The 16,573-nt window shown below is 41.3% G+C and overlaps 2 protein-coding genes and 1 long non-coding RNA gene across 4 annotated transcripts; all 3 read left to right on the top strand.

Moving 5' to 3' along the window:
- Positions 1-156: 156 nt before the first annotated feature.
- LOC122762067 lies at positions 157-4,869 on the top strand. Of its 2 annotated transcripts, XR_006358653.1 has the most exons (4): positions 157-257; positions 3,583-3,833; positions 4,178-4,246; positions 4,839-4,869. It is a non-coding gene; the product is annotated as an uncharacterized LOC122762067 (long non-coding RNA). The 2 variants fall into 2 exon arrangements; XR_006358652.1 differs by lacking the exon at positions 4,839-4,869 and having other exon boundaries at positions 4,178-4,414.
- On the top strand, positions 429-3,076 carry ccdc175 (coiled-coil domain containing 175). Its single transcript, XM_044017239.1, has one exon. It carries the CDS (start codon positions 534-536, stop codon positions 2,730-2,732), a length of 2,199 nt encoding a protein of 732 aa, XP_043873174.1. The 5' UTR covers positions 429-533; the 3' UTR covers positions 2,733-3,076.
- A 1,339-nt stretch (positions 4,870-6,208) lies between the features above and the next one.
- Positions 6,209-14,630, top strand: noctb (nocturnin b). Its single transcript, XM_044017240.1, has 5 exons — positions 6,209-7,683; positions 10,909-11,048; positions 12,420-12,588; positions 13,063-13,394; positions 13,766-14,630. The coding sequence occupies exons 1-5, from the start codon at positions 7,671-7,673 to the stop codon at positions 14,285-14,287; spliced, it is 1,176 nt and encodes a 391-aa protein (XP_043873175.1). The 5' UTR covers positions 6,209-7,670; the 3' UTR covers positions 14,288-14,630.
- The last annotated feature ends 1,943 nt before the right edge of the window (positions 14,631-16,573 follow it).

Below are 16,573 nucleotides of genomic sequence, written 5' to 3' on the forward strand. Positions count from 1 at the left end.
TGAACACATCTTCTAACACATTGATCAACTTTCTGTGTAGCGACGTTCATGAACATTTGGAAACACCCCCTTCCCACTGAATCCTTTACGTGAAATCTTCAAATCTGGCACCACAGGGATCGCGTACTCTGTGCTCCGCCCACATTTAGAGTAAATAGTCACGGACTACTCGTACGTTATTTTGCTGTGCACGCTTAAATACTGTGGAACTAACTGTGATTCTAAATGTCAGCTGAGCTGATCAATGATTTCAAAAGGTAAGATATAATACAGACGTCACAGTGCAGTCGTTTCAGTGTTCAAGTCAGCGTTTTGTCGTTATTTAAAGGTACAGAGGCAAAGGTGACTGGGTTTTACCGTTAGCTTGTAAAGTTAGCCACTGCTAAACCGGCTGTGTCTTCTTTGGCTTGCCGTAGACTGCAGTCTTATTCATTTCAATAACGAGAAAACTGTTTCCATGACGACCGCAGTCACAAATCGAAACTAGCTGAACTTAACTTGAACTTGTACAGAGCTCCAGTTAAACAAACAAAATGACCTCCTGCCTGGTGCCGGACTTCCCGGCCGTCATGGTCGCGCTGGAACATTTAAAGGAATTGGACAAGCACCTGAAGGACGAGGGGATGCCATTCGCACCCGAAGCTAGCCTCCATCTGGCAGAGATGACAGCTGCCGTCACAGAGCTGGAGAAGGACCGACGTGCTGCCCACGAGCATTTAGAAGTGGAAACCATAGAAAATAGCAAGCTAAGGCATCAAATTGACAATATACAAGAACAAATGAACCAGGAAATAATTGCTGACGTAGCTGCCACTCGGGCAACTAATGCTGAAGAGATGGATCAGCTGCTGCAAGATCTAAACACAACCTGTCAGCTGCGAGATGCTGCTGTGCATAAGCAGGATGCCCTCTCAAACCAAAACAAACAGCTGTACCCTCATAGAGACCAAGTGAAGGCCGAATACAAGTTGATCATTGCTACTCTGAATAATCAGATCTCCTTAAAACATGGCTTGCACATGCAACTTGGGGAGAAACAGGAGCAGACAGACAAGCTGAAGTCCTGCATCGCTGCTGTGGAACAGGATAAAATAGCAGTCGAACAAGACATGGTGCCGGAGAGAGAAGCTTTTATGGTGAAAAGGGACAACCTAGCCAATGAAGTGCATCAGACAGGTGAGAAAATCAAGCAGCAGAAACAATTAATGAAGAGGAGCAGGAGGATGCTGGACAGAGTTAACAAGAAGAACCAAGAAGCCTTTGACCAGTTGGGAGAGTTCACGACTAATATGACCAAGCTAGAGAGCAATTTACAAAGAGTGATGTCATCGCGGTGCCAGTATGAAAAACAGCTGGACGAGGAGATCAAAAATCATCAAGAACTGAGGCAACAGAGAGAAATGCTGAAGAAAGAGTTGGGTACGTTAGGAGAAATGTTCACTCATGCCATTCAGCATCTTAAAAAGAAAGTTGCAACAGAGGAGGACAGAATAGAGGAGGGTCAAGCTTCAAGGTTGCTAGGTCAGGACCACCTGGCTCATATCTCTGAAGCATTCAAGTGCCAGCTTGATGAAGAAAACAAAGTAAAGGCTGAGCATTTTCAGGTCTCACAGCAGCTGGAGCGGTCTAAGCTGCGGCTGGAGGAATGCATCGCCTCTGTGGTAAAACACAGCAAGGAGATTAAGGAGATGGACCAGCAGCTCAAAGAGCTCTGGGAGTTTGCGACAATCAACAAGCGTATGTTTGAGAAGAATCAAGAGGAGCTGTCTCATAACATGAATACAGAGAAGAAGAACCTCCGCCACCTTGAGGAGGAGAAGAGCAGGCTACAGAGACTCCTGGAGAAGACAAAGAGGGTGCAGGAGGAACATGTGGTTAAATTGTCCTCGCGAATCAGCACCACCATGAGGAGATATGAGCAGCTGAGACAAGAGGAGGCCGTGCTCCTTCAGCGTCATCCCCAGAGCGTAGATGCCGACTTGCTAATGAGCCATGTGACCCAATGTGTGGAAGAGAACAGACAAATAGAGTTCCAACACCACCAGGAAATAAAACATTCTATTTCAGAGATTGAAAGCATGACAAGAAGCAATGGGGAGTGGCAGAGGGAGGTGAAGGAGAAAGAGGAGATACTGAGGGAAGTGGACGCCAAGTGGAATGAGGAGCAAAGCCGATACCAGAGATTGAAAACACTCACTTCTGAGCTGAAGCACAGGAGAGCCGAGCTGGAGCTGGCAGTTCGGGGTCTGAAGGAGAAAACCAGCTCACTGCTCCAACCAAGAGAAGGCATGAAGGCCGAGCTGGAGAAGGTGCGAGCAAGTCACATGGGCGTGCTCGACATGCAGGCCTCAGAGTTGAGAGCTGTGGAAATGAGCATTTATGACAATCACGTGAAACTTGAGCAGGTCAGCATGGAGAACAGCCGGCTGCGTCTCTGTGTCAGACAGATGACAGAAGACTTGAGCAGAGCCAAGGCAGACAAAGTCAGATACTGGCAGGAGGTTCACCTGTACAAGCAGGACTATAAGGCCTTGTTTGAGGGTTTACTGGAAGCATGGAGAGAGGATTTATTGGTAACTGAGGACTGTCAGAGAAGTGATGGTGTTCTGTTGGTGTCTTTGAGCGCTCTGTTCAGCCACCTGAAGACCAGAAGACAACAGTTAGGACATGTCAACACACTGCTACACCGACAAATGATTGATTTCAGACTGGGATACAAAACACTTGAATGAATTGATAGAGTTGGAGACAGAAGTGTCGATGTGAACTCAGATTACTAAAATGTATAAAATTTAAGACTATTGTTATTATTATTATTAGATAAATAAGATCATATAAAGACATTTCTGTTAAATGTATATTAAGTAGAGAACACACAAGTATCCTCTAGATGTATTCAGAGTATTGTTGTGGTACTGTTGCAGTATACTGTATATCCCAGTGTGTATATATAAAACACTCTTCTGTGTGTAGACATTTCTCACAGCATTTGAGAAGTGACTGCTAACATGAATAACTTACTGCATTAAGTGATGGAACTAAGCCATCAGTAAAGTTTCTTTACCATGTAAAATCACCTGGTGTGTTGTTTTTTGGCAATAGTCAATTATATTCTCCTCCAAAATATAAACCATGTCCTTTTTAATATTTTATATGTCGAAAGAAAGATCAGTACAGCTTCAGCATGATGGATCACTGTTACCAGAACAGAGAAATTCTTTAAGTTATAGTCTGTAATAAAGCTTTTAATCTTATATGTTGACATAATTTGTTGATCAGTGACTGAATTTTTGTGGTTAAAAAAAAAAGGAAAAACATGTGTACAGAAATATTGTAATAAAAACAACTTCAAGTGTTGTACTACACATACATATTTGATGGCTCTTCCATTTACAAATGTGTTTGTTAAAATTAAATAGATTTTACTATGAAGACTCTTTACTTTAAAGGTCTAAACATACATAAAAATATACAATTCAAAACATAAAGAGGCCTCACTTTGTTTTAAACTGCTGCCTGTGTTTTCCCCCTGACTGACCATGTTATTTTTGCCTGGGTCATCTATTTTTCTTTTCTTTACAGACTCACCACGTGAAGTTTTCTGAGAACTGTCCCTTTCCAATGTGCTGCTGCTACCAGCAGATGGCAGAATGGACCAGGTTTCTCTCTGCCATGACCTTGCCCTGCAGTAAGAGGGTCAAACAACCACAACCCATTCTCCTGTGAACAAAAACTAACCGACACATGCAAACACAGTTGTATAGTTGGTCAGCTGACAAACAAGGCAGCAGCTCGACGAGCACGGAAAACACCAGTTTTCTCCAGTTCTGAAGGTAAGATAAGCTACAGATAAACATGAAGTAAACAGAGCTCTGAACTTTGTGCCATGTGACAGCAACAGCAAATGTAGGTTAATGGTATGACTGCATCATAGCATACATTTTAAACGTTTTTCTCTGTCAGCATGTATCTGCTTGATGCGGTCTCATCTCAGTATTTATGTCTCTGTTGTCATGTGATTTGCCATGTTCCTCTTACTTGTGACTAAGTTAGGATTTCACAAACCAGCTATCTTTTACCGTTACATTTTATACAAACATGTTTTTATTGATTGTCAATATTCATTAGTAAGTTGTTGAGATATAATCTCTTCACCTGGTACTTGGTCTGCCCCTAGGTCTCCTCCCAGTTAGATATGCCCCGGTGGGATCCTTACCAGGTGCCTGTGATTGTCTGAGGTTTAAATGTGTGTAAACATAACACAAAGCAAATTAAGTGCTTTCCTAAACAACTGCCAACATATCTACATGTCATACACAGCTGCTGCTGTTCATGCTCCATGCAGTTCCCTATTTCATACAGTGCTGAACAAATTTATTAGACCACCTGTCATAAGAACATGAAAACATAAATATTGTAGAAGTCTTTCAAAAACTTTAAAACTAAAAATGTTATTTATTTGACAAATAAACTGAATTCGCCTTTTTTTGTGGCCTAATTTGTGTTGGCTCACTAAGTAAATAACTATAATCTTAATCAAGAAAAAAAAGTGTGCTTCTACCATTTTTCTGTTTTTTTTGTAAAACGGTACATTTAAAAATTCATGGATATCAATAATAATTATATTTTGGTATTAAAAATATATGATTTAGGTGAAAAACCTCTACATACTGTTGTATTAACCATTACAGAAACATAATAATGATTTTAATAATTATCAATGCTATTAATTTAGGGCAGCATACATTTGTTAAGCACTGAACACACACACACACAGAATGGAGAGACGTTTGTTCTATGGTTCTCTGATAAGTTATCTGTTATTCTGTCTTATCCAGGAAACTTGGAGCTGCCCAGTGAAGGAAACAGCAGCAGTTGTTATTGGCACATGAAGGTATGTCAGGCAGCTGTTCAGACAGTCTATTTGCTTCAAGATCTGTTTGCAAAGCACACATTTTTTAATATTGCAAAATCACATTCATGAGAATTTAGTTGTGCAGCACTGGACTAAACAGGGCCGGTCTAAGACTTTATGGGGTCCTAAGTTGAACTGGATTTGATTTGTAGCGATACAAAACAGGAATTGGAAAATAACAAACTACAACAGCAGACATTGCATTTGCTGCAAACTAGTAAACCAGTTTAATCGTCTTGCTTTTTCATAAATTTGGAACAGATATGCAAATTTGCACATGTGCAATCTTCAACTTCAAAATAAAACCAAATAACATAACTAATTTATAAATACTATATTTTAGATATATGGATGTAGTTATATGGCTTCACCTCATTTTTAAACTAGTTTATCACAAATATAAACAAACTCGTCTGGTTTTGTGTTGTGTGTGCGGTTATTCTGTTTACACTTATGTCTCTTTGGTCCAGACAGAACACGCACACATTTATAGTGCAATGTAATGACACTCCACTGCCCTTCAATGTGGAAATGTCAATATGCCACTAAAGGATACAGTGACACAACTCACTTTCACTCTCTCACCCACTCATACACACAGCTTTTCTTTTAGATACATTGCAAATGTTTTCCCAATACATTTTTTTTAATGTTTTCTTTTGATAAGTTTGTGTCTCTGTCCTCACACAGAAAAGTCAGTCGAGAAAGTGAAACATTCAAAAGTCTGGTTATGTTTCACAAGAACTGATGCTAATACTAGTCTTTGGCCTGGATATATTTCCTCTAGGACAGAAGCTGTAGCTGTTTCAGTGCTTCAGGCTACACTCTAACATGTAAATGAAAATAAAAGAAGTCTTACATGCAAACTTTCGCAAAATTTCACTCAATTTACACAATTCTGTTCAGAAATTATTATTTTTTATTATTTTTTTGCCTAAATGCTCGGTTTAAAATTGTGACTGGTGACAGTAGCTCAGTGGTAGAGCAAGTCGTCTTTCAACTTGAATGGCCTGAGTGTGGTGATGCACCATTGCAACAGAAATGCACCAAACGTGAAAAGGCAGTGTACAGTGTGTGCACGTTGTGCATGCTATGTCCAGTGGGCATTGTAAGAGAAAAACGTATTATTTGGCCTTCTCTAAAATTAGCTGATTACATTCCTAAGCACAAACCTCAACAACAACTCAGGATGCTGCCAGCCACAACTCTTTAATCACAAAGGCCTCGGTGCAGCACTGGCAAATCTACAAAATGCTCCTCTTTATATGTTTGCTGTGTCTGGCCTGACTGAGGACAGATAACTAAACTATGCAGTCCTCCCAAAGGTCAGCTCTATGTATCAGCAGAGAAAGGCCTCCAAAACCCTTTAAATATCCTAACTCTGGGACTCACAGGCAGACTGACAGAGGATGCCCAACTGTTAACATCTACTTGTTCATGTTGGGCATTGTCTCAGTTCTCCTCAGATCTGAGCTGCTTCCAATAAAGCTTTTCAACAACTCATCTCTGACTCCAGAAACTCCATCTTTGGTTGGTTCAACCAATAATCAAATCTCTGCAACAGGCTATGACATCAATATTTTCTCTAAATTGTGTATTGGTTGTATACACTAAAACACAGGTGTGGCGTTTGGATTTAAATTTCCCAAAATGCCAGTTCTATGTGCACAAAAAAAGTCAAAACAATTATAAAACTTTTGTGGGTTCTCCTAAAAATGTTTTTGTGTGCACAAGCCCCAGGTCCGTTTTCAGATGAAGGATGCTGCACACAAATAATGTTTCATCCTTTCTGTTCACAAATACCAAACAGAGGAAGAACAATAAACAATATCGGCAACAACAAAACTCAGTCTAGAAACAAGCCACTGCTATGTGCACATCTACAGGTAGTTTGCAGCCCAGATTAAGAGTAACGTGTCAATTAAGAATAACTTCATGAATTAAACGGGAGACATCGTATCAGTTGCAGGGTGTAGCCCAGGGTAGGTATGTGGAAAATAACAGTCAACAACACTGAGGCAAGAGCAACAACAATGCGCTGTAACTAGACTGACCCCAGGCGCCGTTACAACATGCAAACTGAGGAAGTGGCCTCTGCAGAACACTCTGTTCTTCTCTCAGATCCTTTAGTTTTGGTTCTGCTTCTTCCTCCACCCATTTGCTTTCTCTCCTTATGCCCCCAGGCTGCAACACCACCATGTCACACTCATGCCATGAAATACAGTGCACGTACACTCTGTCTCACACAAACGGCAGTCCAGTTGTTCAATGACGCAAGCTCCGTTTATAGGATTATACAGTTCTGTCTTTGCTCTTTATTTGTGTATCAAAGGCATCTGTGGCCTGATGAGTCACTACAGTATGTTGACTCTGTTTATATTGCAGCAGTTCTGTTGTGCAGTGAATCCCCCTCTGCCTCTCCTGCACATGACCTGTAATTCTCAGTATGGACTGATGACGTCAATACTGCTTAATCTCCCTCCCTCTCTGTCTATCTCTCTCTCTCTCTCTCCCTCTTCAACCCTGAGCTCTTATATTCAGCGGTGAGCAGTGGCAAGTCAAATTTCTGTGTTTACACAGTGACAACACATGCCGCTCTCTCCTGTTGCAGTGAAAACATTTTACAGCCTATAGTCAGGAAGCTGTTCATCAGCAGACAGTAACATTAAGTATCTGGTAAGGTGACAGTTGCGTCAAATAGAGGATTAAAAGGACATTTTACTGAAGTGCAGGGAAAACTCAGCTGTGGCCAGTGATGGACACGATGGGTAAGAGGCAGCTTTTACCTCCTTTTATTTTGAAGGTGGTCATGTTTGGCTGGACTGTGTGTATTATGTATTATTAATCAGGGCTGAAAATGAATCACCAGCTGTTTTGATAATCTGCTAAGTTTGATTGTTTTTCAGCTTCCTAAATGTGAATATTTTCTGGTGTCTTTGCTCTGTGAATACAAACAAAACAAATATTGCAGTTGCAATTTGATACTGTGCTATAGATTTAAAAACAAGATGAAGCATAACTGCATGACAAAATCATCTAAACTAATGTAACTAATTGTACTCTAATGCCATGGTTCACAAACTGCTATGTGCAATGTTTACCAACAGTGGTACACGGGCTTCCTCTGGTGGTACTTGGAGGAAAATTCTACTGTATGTACTAGGGACTGAGGAACTTTGACCAGCGTGTGTGTAAAATGAAACAAATAACAAAAAAAATAATTATAATTATTATTAAATATATATAATCCATCTTTGTCTAATTTCACTATACCAGTGTGTGTGAAGTATATGTGAGGAAGAGGAGGATGGTGAGAGCTTTCTTGGCTCATCCTAATTACACCACTGTGTTTTAACGTTGATGATAACGGTGTTAATTCAAGAGCTCAATATTTTCTCAGGTGGTCCTGTGTATACAAAGTTTGAGAACTACTGATCTAATACAATAATTGAGAACTTGAAGATATGAATTTTCTGAAAAATGTTTGAATTGTATTTTTTATTTGGCATAGAACAATATTTTTGTTTTCCCTCAAATATGTTTGAGTTTTTTACAAATTAAATTAATTAAACTGCCGCCTTTGTCAGTCAGTCAGTCAGTCATCATCTAACCGCTTTATCCTCCACCAGAGGGTCGCGGGGGGTGCTGTGCCAATCTCAGCTACATCGGGCGATAGGCGGGGTACACCCTGGACAGTTCGCCAGTCCATCGCAGGGCCACACACAACTAGAGACAAACAACCATTCACTCTCACACTCACTCCTACAGTCAATTTAGAGTGTCCAATTCACCTAATCCCCACATTGCATGTTTTTGGACTGTGGGAGGAAGCCGGAGAACCCGGAGAGAACCCACGCACACACGGGGCCAGAGTGCTAACCACTACACCACCGTGTGGCCCCTGCCACCTTTGTGTTTTGCTAAAATTATTAACTGTACACCTCTACTTACTTGTAACATAAAGGTCAAATATGTATCATTACTGTTATTTGTGGTATTTGAGCCGAACAGACCTGATGTGGCAAAATAACACTTTGACCACCGTGGAGGCATAAACTCCAGGAGCAGATGGTGGTGTGTGTTTGTGTGTGTTCATACGTAATGGTGTGTAGGCCGTGACTACTGTTATTATCACAGTGTGACACCTGCCTTCCTGTAATGCTGAAATGAAAATGAAATTATTGCCTGGTTGTCCAACAACATGAGCTAATTTACATCATTTCAAGGTGGTTGTAATGCATATTTAATTTTAGATTACAGACGGATCAGATGACAGTATTTAATGTGAAAATGGGTTCTTGCATACTGTAACCCAACTCTGCTGTTAACCTTCAGCTCACTGTGTGGATTTTGTTTTGGTTCATGAGGTGATTCAGTACGTCACTGTTGGCTTGACCAGACATAATCTGTGTTGCTGTTGTAGAACGTATACAGTGGTCCCTCACGATAACTTTTTTTTAGTACAATTTTGCAATGCTGTTTTTACAGCGTACTATCACGCATTGTGTTCTGCGCCCTGAAAAAGACGCACCCGAGCGGCGCGAGGACGAAGAGGCCACGTCATCGTCAGTGGAACTGTGAAATGCACGCGAGTCACTATTAATAATTTCTTATGTGTCCTCGTAGGTTGATCATTAAAATTAAATTTGTTATTTCTAATAGCTAGGAAAACATTTATAATTTTATTTCTCAAACAAATGTTTGAGTCTGAAAACAAGTTTTGATTTCATTCTATAATACTTTTATGAGAGTGTTTAAATTGATGAGAAAATGGTAATGTCTGTCTGAGAAAAGTGCATTAAGTGTGTGGTGAGGGGTTTTACAGCCTTAAAACGTATATAATAATTGTAAAAAATAAAGCCGACTACTTCACGGACTTCACGGTTATTTTTAGAATGTAACCCCCGCGATAAACGAGGGACCACTGTACAAAAATAGACCTACTCTGGTTTCCCCCTGAAGCCAACAAGGAAATAAGAGTATATCTAGTAGCCTCCAGGGAGTGACACCACTGGCTGCAGTAGGAAGTCCAATTTTTTTGCAAAGTAATGCTGCCCTCCAGTCTGAATTTCTCCATCACAGTTCAAGCTTCTTTATCATAGTTCCTCTCATCTCCTGTCTCATCCCTCTCCACCAAAATATCCCAAACAAAAGTAAAAAACACCACTTGGTCTTCTTCTATTAATTTCATGCAGGCTGTACACTAAGAGGTGCAAAGTCACTCCCTTTCCTCCTCTTCTAACAATTTCACAGTTTGAAGTTCCTAAATCACAGCTTGCAGTTCTTAAACACGGATCAAAGAAGAGAGCATGTTTGTTAAAACGGTTATGTGAAGAAGTAGGAGTCTAACACTCATGTTTCATTTCACATGAGACTTAAAACTGTATCTTACATAAAGATGAACAAATGTCAGCGATCACCCAGTAGCATTCCTGGTTTGCATGAAATTATTTGTTTTTGGTGAAGACTTGAGGCAACAGCAACACTGTGCTAGTAAAAGTGAGACAACTGCAAACAGGTTGAGTTTTGACTGAAAATACTAAGAAACAGCCACGAAAAAGTTTCAGAACCGAATCCTACTGGTCATAAGACCCAGTCGTTGGGATCGATGGGATAAACAACTTTTTGTCTCCACCCAGAGGGTTTGTCTTTTAACTCGTGCAGCTTTTGTTGTGTTCATTTCACTGGAGGTGAAAAACAGATCAACTTAATTTACACATAGAAATTACACACTTAAGTTCAAGAAGCACATTTTAAATGTCTGAAAATAGTCAAATAAAATACGAAGTTACATCCATGCACTCTTTGATTTGAAAATGAGTTCGCTACACCACCTATGGACGCTGATACAAACATAAATAGGTTATATTTTGCATTTAAAACCATAACATTTCTGTGCTTTCCGATAATTTCCATGTTCTCTACCTGAACCCATTGTAATTTTGATTGAATACACAGGGACTTAAATATAAATTATGTTTCTTCTTCTCCAGTGTGTCTGATGGGTGGAGGAGCCTCTAGACTGTACAGCGCTGTGACCCTCAGCGGCAGCAGCAGATCTTCTCTCCCTCTGCCTCCATCACACCTGGACTCACAGTCAGCAGACACAAACCTGGATCCAGACTTTTGCAAGGTGAGTTTACATCAAAAAATTATTTAAAAAAATAATCCTATCCAGATGTGCTAAAATCGAAAAAAAACACAGAAACCAAATGCTCTCAAAAGCACAAAGTCTAATTTTTTAGAGATCTAAAGTGGTGGAGGTCGGGTTGGGTCATTTGATAATTACTAATAATTAGGGATGCACCGATATGACTATTTCCGCCGATACCGATTTCCGATATCCGATATTAATATTGCTGCTATGGCCGATAAATTTTCTTAACAATGTGTGTGTTTGTACGTCGGTGAAATACGTCCCCTGACTAAATACGGCGACCGCTGGCCACAGTCTGATGTGAAGTGGTGCAAACACACGAACACACGTTTGCTGACTTTATCCGGCACATTAGCTTCATATATAAAATCCTCTGTAAAACACTGTGCTCCACTGTGCAGCCACAAACAGCACACTTGTCCCTCCGCGTTGACATAATACCGCTCTTCCTCCCTAGCCTGCACTCTGGCAGGGACAAGGTGGAGCTAATGTGGAGCTCTCGAAGTAAACTTACTGGTGGGGCGGTAACATTCGCGGTGAAATGCGCATGCTGCCGTCATAAGCGCAGGGAATTCAACATCGAGCGTTTTATCGCCTATACTTACACTAAGCGGAACCACGAAAACATGACTGAGTATTCTTTTTCCACACTTTGGCGACTGGTAGGGCCTCCAGAGTCCCAAATATCAGTATTAAAATGGTTAAAAAGTTGAAAAAAACTACACAACAGATATGAGAAACAATGCCTGACAAGCTCTACTAAGAGCTGCCATAATAAAAGAAAACATGTTAAAATACTTTATCAAACTTGCCAGTATTCATGGCAACCAGATATTTATTCAATTGCAACACGCAACACACACACACACCTTGTGCTGCGCTTGCGTCACTGACGCTGTCATATGCCCAAACAAATGCCGCATGGTCTCCCCTTCCTGACACACATACACAAACAGCAATTAGACGGGTATAAACATCGGTTGTTAAAATCGGCGCAGTTTTACGCATTGAACCGATGCCGATATGTTAAAAAATGACGAATATCGGCCGATAACAATATTAATGCCGATATATCGTGCATCCCTACTAATAATTATAATAATTTCAGTTTAGTGAAACAGTAAGAGAGGGTTTTTTTTTTATTGCACAATTATTGCTGTGCTTCTGTGGCACAGATCTGTGCTGATGGAGCGCTAAGGGTTAATATCTAATGCCCTTTCACAGCCCACCTACAGTACCATCACAGCCCACACTAGGGAATCTGTGGCCTAGAGTTTGTTCTAGGTACCAGGTACCAGGTGGCTGTAGCAGAGGTGACCTGACTGTCTGTGTGTCTTTCATGAGCAGAGGGGGTCCACTGTCTGTCCCCATGATCCTGCAGAGCTGCTACAACAGTGTAAGGATGCCCTCAGAGAGAGCCCGCCTCGCTTCCACAGGAAGTTCATTAACCTCTTCGTTGAAGACAGCACCCCCAGCAGCCCAATTAGGATGATGCAGTGGAACGTTCTGGCCCAAGGTACAGTATTATATACATGTGATTTTACTTAACACTGTACCTAATATATAATGTAATAATATAAAATGGCATTAGGGGCTGTTTACGCATGACAAATGCAAAGAAACCTGGGTGTTTACAGAGGAATTTTTGTCATGTCCACATTTCCCTCACATCTACTAAAAAACAAACAAACCGTGTTTGTGTTTATCCTCTCCTTCACCGACTAATTCAGAGTTATTTTCAGAGTTGACAAACAGTTTGACTTACTTCTTTGACCTGGGTATCAAATATGCATTGAATGCACTTGCTGCTTAAAAAAAAGAGAGATTTTCATTTTAATGTGACAGAGACGGCCAGAAAAACAGGCCAGTCATAGCGGATGTGGATGTGTTTGTGTTCACAAAAGATGGTACATGTGAACTGTTCCCCCTTATGGTATGGAAGTGAAACTGCACACTGAAATCACATGTGTCTTTTTCCCCTGTCCTGCAGCTCTGGGTGAGGGACTTGACAGTTTTGTCCAGTGTCCACTGGAGGCACTCAGCTGGTCGCACAGGAAGTATCTCATCATAGAGGAGATCCTCACCTACCGACCTCATATCCTGTGTCTGCAGGAGGTCGACCACTATTATGACACCCTTCAGCCGGTTCTGGCCGGCCTGGGTTACAGCAGCAACTTCTGCCCCAAACCCTGGTCGCCGTGTTTGGACGTGGAGGGCAACAACGGCCCGGACGGCTGTGCGCTATTCTTTGATCAGTCACGGTTCGAGCTTGTGGACAGCATCAGCATACGGCTGTGTGCCATGAGGATTCCAACCAATCAGGTACAGTATATAACCTCTGCCAAGGTTATATACCTCTGCCTAATGAAAGACAGAGTTTGATGATGTCGGGGAGCAGCATTAAGGTTATGATCTTCTACTTCCCATTGGAACTTGCACCTATGTAAATACTGGTTCTGGTTCTTGTATTTTGTATCCTTGCAAAAAAAATAATAATAACAATAATAATAATAATATGTGTACAACTGCTCTATGTGCCTTAAATTGTCCCTCAGGAACAAATAAAGTTCTTTAAATTTGAATTTCACGCTCTCACTCAAGTGTTGTACGGGTTAACAGTGTTGCCATTTTTAGATATTTTAATGCAGAAATACTACATATAGTGTCTTTAACATGCCACTCTCTTGCCACAGGTTGCTGTAATGACGATGCTCCGTTGTCGGATCACAGAAAAATGTGTGTGCGTGGCCGTGACCCACCTGAAAGCCCGCGCTGGTTGGGACTGGCTCCGTAGCGCTCAGGGTTCCGACCTCCTGCGACACCTCCAGAACCTGGTCCAGAAACATCCTGGTGCTCCCACTGGTGACCCCAGCTCTGACATTCCTCTGCTCATATGTGGCGATTTCAACGCAATCCCAAACGAGGAGGTGTACCAGCGGTTTGTCACGTCCCCGCTCAGCTTGGACTCAGCCTATAAGAAACTCAGCAAAGACGGTTTGACTGAACCAGAGTACACGACATGGAAAATTCGACCCACAGGGGAATGTTGTACCACTCTGGACTATATCTGGTACAGTCAGGAATTGCTGAGAGTGGACACTGTGTTGGACATGCCCACTGAGGAACAGATTGGACCAAACAGGCTTCCGTCCTTTAGCTATCCATCTGACCATCTTTCTCTGGTGTGTGACTTCAGCTTTAAGGAGAAGGAGTGAGCAGACGGTGACAGTCGGCAGACGAGAAGTGACAATGAGTTGAGATTAGCTTCAACTCCACGAGCAGGAGGCCTTGGACCCAGAGTGGGCAGCGGAGAAGTGACGCTGAGGTTACAATGTCTCCTGCTGTTTTGATGGCGTCTACCTCCCTGAACGCGAACACTGTTTTCTACACCAGGTCCCGTAGCTTCATCTGTAGCCAGACTGTTTCCACTGTGACATGAATGAAAAATATTTTTTAAGTTAAGTTCATAATAATCCTGAAATCAGTCAGAAACAGTTGTAAATGTGCTCCACACTGCCAGTGTTACAGAGTTACACAGAATAAAGTTTCTGCTGTTTACATTCATGTTTGTTTATTTTTCATAACTGTTCCTTTTCCAGTTTAATACAGATTTAAATCTGGGATTATTAGTCAATTATTGTTACCCGGTGACTAAGTGAGAAAAAGATGCATGATGTTTATTGGCAGCTTCCATCCATGATGTCACATGACTGCCATCTTCTGGAATGAAATAACTCCTACACTCGGAGAAAGATGGACCGTCTTTCTCCTCGTTCGACTCACCCTCTCCTTTCCTTTCTTCATCCCCTTGTCCTCTCATTCCTCAGTCATCCACTAGTTTTGTCAGTTTCTCCTCTCAATCCCTCTGTCTCATCCTCTTGTTTCCTCAGTCTCATCCTCTCATTCCCTCAGTCTCATGCTCTCATGTCCTTAGTCTCATCCTCTCATTTCCTCAGTCTCATCCTCTCTTCACCTCTTTCATCATCTCATTCCCTCTAAAAACAGGTCATTCTCCTACTCAAAATAGCATTAGATGTTACAGAAATACCAGGTAAAAGTCATAAATGCTATATTATGCACAAATTCTCTCCTGTCATGTTATTTGTTGTTAATTTGGTTGTTTCTCATCTTTAAAAAAGTAGGTAATCATATAAACACTTACCTGTGAACAGACCTGAATGAGTGGTTTGTGCAGCAGCAGTTTTGACACAGTTGCAGTGAGAAAATCGTTTAAATGATCACGTTAATCATGGCCGAGTTGAGTCTTGCAGGGTGCATGTCGGTCCACCATCACACTGTCCTGACGACTTCATGTGAGTCAGGACAGTGTGATGGTGGACCGACATGCACCCTGTCACTTTAAACATCATTAAAGTGATCAGTGACACTTTTTCTGTGAAAACATGTCAAAATGGCTGCCGTACAAAGAGCCCATTGTAGAATTAAGCACATTTCATGGGAAATAAGTCTTATTAATACAAATCTACCACAGTAGATCCACTTATACACAATTATCATGACTGTCATCCTGCTGTTGTGACATTAGATTCTAGAAGCAGTGTTGTAATGTAACGAAGTACAAAATTCAAGTACTGTGCTTTATATATATTTCGAGCAACTTTTACTCCACTACATTGTCTCTAGCCATCTTTGTTACTCAATACTACCAAAAAAAATCAGAAGAAGAGTTGGTATTATGGTCTGTATTTATATAGAGCTTTTCTAGTCTTGATGAGCTGCTTTACACGACGGTTTTCACCCATTCACACTTTTCAACATGGGTGTAACGAAGATCATTTCGTTACTTGTACATTTTGCACATTGTGGGTAATCATGTTCTTTTGCACAATAACTGGAAGGTACATTAATAACAGCACTTGTCACGATAGCATTTTATTTGCCATAGTTTGCACAGTAAATTTTGCACACTGCGTATTTGCACAGTTCGTACAGATATTTACATTACTTTATTTATTGAATACTTATGGAGTTATTTATTAGCCCGTGTGACCGCGGGTGATTGTGTGTCTTCGGGCAGGTGCGGCAGTCGGCTCCGTCTGCAAGAGCGGGGTTCAGCTCCGACGGAAAGTTGTGTAATTGAAATGATAACAGTGTGAAGCATGTGCAGAGTTTATGGTTGTATATGTGTGTTGCAATATCGGGTGGAAGAAGTGTGAAGGCTGTACGTGTACAAAGTTGTTTGTGTTAACACTTACCTGTCCGGTCCTGTGTCTGCGCCAGGGTCCGCTGCCAAAAGATTCACCCGGCCCACGGGCACCGTGATAAACGTTCCGGGAGAGACCAAGTGGCCGGATAGGGAGGTCACTTGGTAAAATAACCATTTGATAATATTTTAAGTTTACCTCATTAGTGGAAGAGTCCAGTCATAGCTAATTGGTGGCACAGTCTATAAGGCGCCATTTTACCATCAGTCTTGTGTTGCTGGTTTAACCAATGACTCTCACCATCTTTTTTTCATCTGTTGCTGCTATGGAAGTGAA

This window comes from Solea senegalensis, unplaced genomic scaffold, assembly GCF_019176455.1.
Source record: "Solea senegalensis isolate Sse05_10M unplaced genomic scaffold, IFAPA_SoseM_1 scf7180000015199, whole genome shotgun sequence".
In the NCBI taxonomy this organism is placed as follows: Eukaryota; Metazoa; Chordata; class Actinopteri; order Pleuronectiformes; family Soleidae; genus Solea; species Solea senegalensis.

Bases quoted from the DNA above. Each gene is read 5' to 3' on its own strand.
- ccdc175 (XM_044017239.1), top strand. From the start codon at position 534: ATGACCTCCTGCCTGGTGCCGGACTTCCCGGCCGTCATGGTCGCGCTG.
- noctb (XM_044017240.1), top strand. The intron at 12,589-13,062 runs GTACAGTATTAT...CCTGTCCTGCAG, and splicing joins GTGGAACGTTCTGGCCCAAG to CTCTGGGTGAGGGACTTGAC. The intron at 13,395-13,765 runs GTACAGTATATA...CTCTTGCCACAG, and splicing joins TGAGGATTCCAACCAATCAG to GTTGCTGTAATGACGATGCT.